Genomic DNA, 4,914 nt, shown 5'->3' on the forward strand with positions numbered 1-4,914 from the left:
TTATCTACATCACTATAAATGTATTAAAGTTTCAAACAAATTTATCATCACACTATTTATTAGCATCCCGTGGGGTAAGTTATAGTGATTTTAGAATAGTAAACCAAATCAAAAATGTTAATTTTTGCATATTATTACCTTTCTAAAGTTTGTGAGCATTTTGGCATACCTTAGAAAAATGGATGTGTATGTGTGTGTGTGTAGTATGTATGTATGCATATTCGGATACAGTTTTTCGTCCACGATTTCGAGAGTACAAGTCAACCGATTTAAAAAACATTCGATTTGTGTTAACGGAGAGACGTGATGATTAGTTTTGGCAAAGGTAGGTGAAGCCGTTTCGAAGTCACGGAGAAAAGAGTTCCAAAAGTGGTAATGCAGCTTTTTAAAAAATGGAGAACCCGATTTGATGATTCAAATAACATGTCATTTTTTGACAGACTAAAGTATTCATTCAATTTTTGGGAAAGCAGGTTTTAAATTTGATAAAAAATGTTTAAAAAAATGAGCTATTTGTCGGTCAAAAATCATCATTAGACATACGCACAACAAATTATCAGATATTTTATAGAAATTTTAACATTAAGTACAACTCGTGTTTACATGTCGATTGATTCGGTACCTAAATTTATTATGTTTAACCGTTGACAGCGATGCGGCGTTTACGCGCTTCGATATTTTATCACTAAAAACAGCTACGCAACGCGATCAAATCAAAAAATTCTTAATTTTCAAGATTTTCAAACTTATAATTCCCAAAACACGGTACGGGAAGTTCCACCAATTTGCTTTGATGCAAGATGCCGTGCACTACTAGTTCATTTTTTATTGATAATTATTTTTTATAAAATTTTGTAGATTAATTTATTGACTTGATAATTAATATCTATAGCATATGCTGTATGTTACATATAAATATACATATATGTACATAAATTGTTACATGTACATGTATTACTATAATACAAATTATAATTTACTAGTGGAGTGTGTGGCATCGTGCCTTAAGGCAAATTGCTGGAATTTCCCGTACCGTAACGAAATGTTCGAGGAATACTGATGTTTTTCAAATAGATTATTATTAATATTGTAACATTGTCTAATATTTATAAGAATTATATAAACTGAATTTCAAAGTTAAAATTATTTGTTTAAGTTATATTAGAATTAGTCAGAATAAAAATAAAATCTGAATTAGTTTCGATATACAAAAAAAACTAAAAAAAAAAATTAAAATATACAATTTTTTTCCAAACTCAATTATTTTGTTGAGACAAGCAGAAAGTTCTTTGAATCATTTAAAATCGGACGCTTAGTTTTCTCAAAAACTGCCATTTTTTACATATTTAGCTCCGTATCTTCGAAATGGCTGGGCCTGCTTTTGCCAAAAACTAATAAATACTTCTCCCAATCATTACTAATTGAATGTTTTTTTAGATAAATCAAATCGGATACTCCGTTTCTCTCAAAAAGTCGATTTCTATTTTTTGCACAGCCAAAACGGCTGGACCTGCCTTCGCCAAAAAACTAATCAGCTCTTTTTCCTATCAATAGGAATCGAATGTTTTTGAAACACTGAAATCGGTTGATCCGTGCGCCCGAAAACGTGACTGGAAATTTGTATCCATACATACATACACATACACACCACACACATCCATTTTTCTGAGGTATGCCAAAACGTTCAGAAACCTTCGAAACGCCGAGAAATGTAAAAATTTTCAATTTCGATTTTCGCCCCATTGCAATAACTTACCCTACGGAAAGTTAAAAAATATTTTTACAAATTAAATATTTAATAAATCGTACGAATGCCTTCTTTACAAATAAAACAAACGCATATGAATTTTTCGATATATATATGCATGTATATATTACCTTTGCAATCGCGAAAAACAGTTCGCACAAACGCTACCCATAAATTTTCTGGGCCTCCGCGGCCATTGCACCCGTCCGATGATGCAAAATCCGGTTCTGTCGCTGAAACACTTTCACCGCGATCGCTTTCATGCGAAACAGCATTGCGTGTTTCGTGTCGACAGCAAGAGTAACAAAAACATATGTACATAACGTATTAATATTTAAAATGGGACTCCTCACGATAATAAATAAACAACGATATAAAAATAATTAGACATCAAAGTGTTCACAGGTGCGAGTCAACTGTCAAGGTCTCATTGTTAGTAAAACCTGAATAAGGCAAAAGGTGATCTAAGCCGTTACCGTTAGTACGCTTACGGCTGCAGTCGATGTCGAAGCATCACAACATTCGAGCGCGTTGTCCACGTTGGGTATCGGCGGCGTTCGCATTTCGCATTGTGTCTCATGGCTTCGACGATAACAATTCACAATGTGACTACGGTGAAATAAACTGTGCTCCTTACTATTATTGTGACTATTATTATCATTTTAACCGTTTTTGACTAAAATTCAGATCATGACAGTATCAGTTAAATCATCAACGCCGCCGTTAATGTCTATAAAATAGATACATAAATTCAAAATTAATAGAAAGTGGCAGTGAATAACACTCTAACCTCTTAAATAAATATAATTATTTTGTTGTGCGACTATAATGTGTAGTGTCTGAATTGTCATGTGATAATAAAATGCTGTAAACACTGTGACAATCAGATTTAATCACTTGTGTCGATACCATCTAACAGTGTTGGTTAGCAACGGCCGCTTCAAGAAGCGTAATAACGGCTATTAAGAAGGTTTATTTTTCAATGTGTGATAACGACCGCTGTTTGATAAATGATTAACGGTCGTTAACTGATAAGCCCCGTATATAAACGATCGTTGAGGTAATTTACGAGTCGTTATTACAACTACAATCCGTTAGTGAATTCTATTCATATATTTTCTTAATTTTAAATCATGGAAGAATATTTGACTAATTTGACTGAGACCTTATTGCGGCACGATGATCATGACCATGATCATGACCATGACCATGACCACGAAGATGACGGTGATGTGATGCTGGCTAAAGGGGTCGCTATGATAAGCCTTTTTACTTTATCTATGATCTGTGGAATAATACCTATGAAACTTAATAGCTGCTTAAAGTCTAAACAAAATGATAGCAAAGGCAAAAGATGCTCCAAGCAGCATCATGAAGACAGTTTAGAGCGAAGCGCGCCAGATGTAGAACAAAGAAAAATACAGGAGCCGACTACATTCAAGAAACCACGGATTGTTCAACTACTATTAAATTTTGGAGGTGGCGTCTTGATGGCAACAACATTTCTTCATTTACTACCAGAGGTTAAAGAAAATGTTGAAGCTCTTTCTGAAAATGGGCACATTCCGGAATTACCATTCCAATTGGCTGAATTACTTATGTGTTTTGGCTTTTTTATAATGTTTTTGATTGATGAATCAGTGCACGTGTATATACACCGTCGCGAACGTATAAATGCCGCTATGCATCGAGCAGGTGAAGATGAGAAACTTGAAGATATATTTAATCGCAATTTAAGCTTTCGTAAACGCGGAAAAGATAACTCATTCTGTCAACAGAGTACATGCACAAACATTGATCAAAATCTCAATGACAATTGCGGCGAGATTTGCGTTATTTCTGGTAAAAATGACGTAAAGGCACCGCCTAAGCATATTGACAAAGAGGATGCTTTGGTTAAGAATGTAAGAGGATTACTTATTGTTTTAGCATTAAGCGTTCACGAGCTATTTGAAGGATTGGCCGTTGGCTTATCAAGTTCTACTTCTAACGTATATTACTTATTTGGAGCAGTCAGCGCACATAAATTAGTAATCGCCTTTTGCATAGGAATCGAACTTGTGAGTTCGAATTTAAAAACTAAACTAGTAATAGCTTACATTTTCACCTTCGCCGTAGTAAGTCCTCTAGGCATAGGATTGGGGCTGGTGGTAAGCAGCAGCGCAGCGCAAGGATTGCCCACGACCATATTACAAGGTATGGCTTGCGGTACACTGTTATATGTAGTTTTCTTCGAAATTCTTCTACCAAGCGTGCAAGGAAAACATGAACATTCACATTTTGGGGATGCTACTCATAACCATCATCAAACGCCTGCTTATGATTATTATACATCACCCCCACCAAATTATTCTAGTAGTGACAACCTAGATTCTGCAGAATCATCACAATCTCACGAAACTTCAGAGGGAAATAATGAGATATACCGGAGGTATGAGGAAAATATCACAAATCAAGGCGATAAGAAAGAAGAGATGAAAGGAAGAGTTTTTGCATCAGCTCGAGTTCATACAGAAAATGAACACAAACATCATGATCACGATATGAGCGCATGGAGCGATTTCAGCGGATTACTGCAGTATATTGCAGTTTTGATTGGATTTTTGATCATGTTTGGATTGCAATTCGCAACTGGCCATCAACATTCACATGGGGACGGTGGACATGAACACAGTCATACGCACAACGGACATGAACATGAGCACTGATTGGCGAAGAAGGAAAACTAGGAAGGTTGAGACTTAATCAGCTGTGTGATGAGGACGGAGGACGGTATTTAAGATGACATCAGTATTTTATTTATTATTAATGATATTACTATATGCTATTTGTAGTAGGTATATGCCATTTTGTATTTTAATTTTATGATAGAATTGATTTTTATTCCATAATTAATGATTGTTTATTTAAAACAACATGTATTATAGATGCTTCTAAGTTAAGAATTTGTATAAGTGTTATAACGTAATTTTTTTAAAAAATATATTTATTTAGAAATGAATAAATTTAATTTTAATTGTCTACAATGTACAAAAGAAAAAATGAAAACTTAATAAAATATTTTAAATAAAATTTTTAATAAAATTTGTTTATTACTTAATTTCTTGATTTTAATCCATATTTTATTTCTTAAAGTTTTAACTTTAAACATTAAAAACAGTAATTAC

The 4,914-nt window shown here is 33.8% G+C and overlaps 1 protein-coding gene across 1 annotated transcript; it reads left to right on the plus strand.

Moving 5' to 3' along the window:
* Nucleotides 1-2,516: 2,516 nt before the first annotated feature.
* LOC113369934 (zinc transporter ZIP3-like) lies at nucleotides 2,517-4,523 on the plus strand. Its single transcript, XM_026610560.1, has one exon. The coding sequence runs from the start codon at nucleotides 2,881-2,883 to the stop codon at nucleotides 4,453-4,455; it is 1,575 nt and encodes a 524-aa protein (XP_026466345.1). The 5' UTR covers nucleotides 2,517-2,880; the 3' UTR covers nucleotides 4,456-4,523.
* Nucleotides 4,524-4,914: the final 391 nt, after the last annotated feature.

The sequence above is a fragment of the Ctenocephalides felis genome, unplaced genomic scaffold, assembly GCF_003426905.1.
Source record: "Ctenocephalides felis isolate EL2017-DRISC unplaced genomic scaffold, ASM342690v1 CF-g0.4_SCAFFOLD_01492, whole genome shotgun sequence".
Lineage (NCBI taxonomy): Eukaryota > Metazoa > Arthropoda > Insecta > Siphonaptera > Pulicidae > Ctenocephalides > Ctenocephalides felis.

Coding starts and splice junctions, on each gene's coding strand:
- LOC113369934 (XM_026610560.1), top strand. CDS start 2,881: ATGGAAGAATATTTGACTAATTTGACTGAGACCTTATTGCGGCACGAT.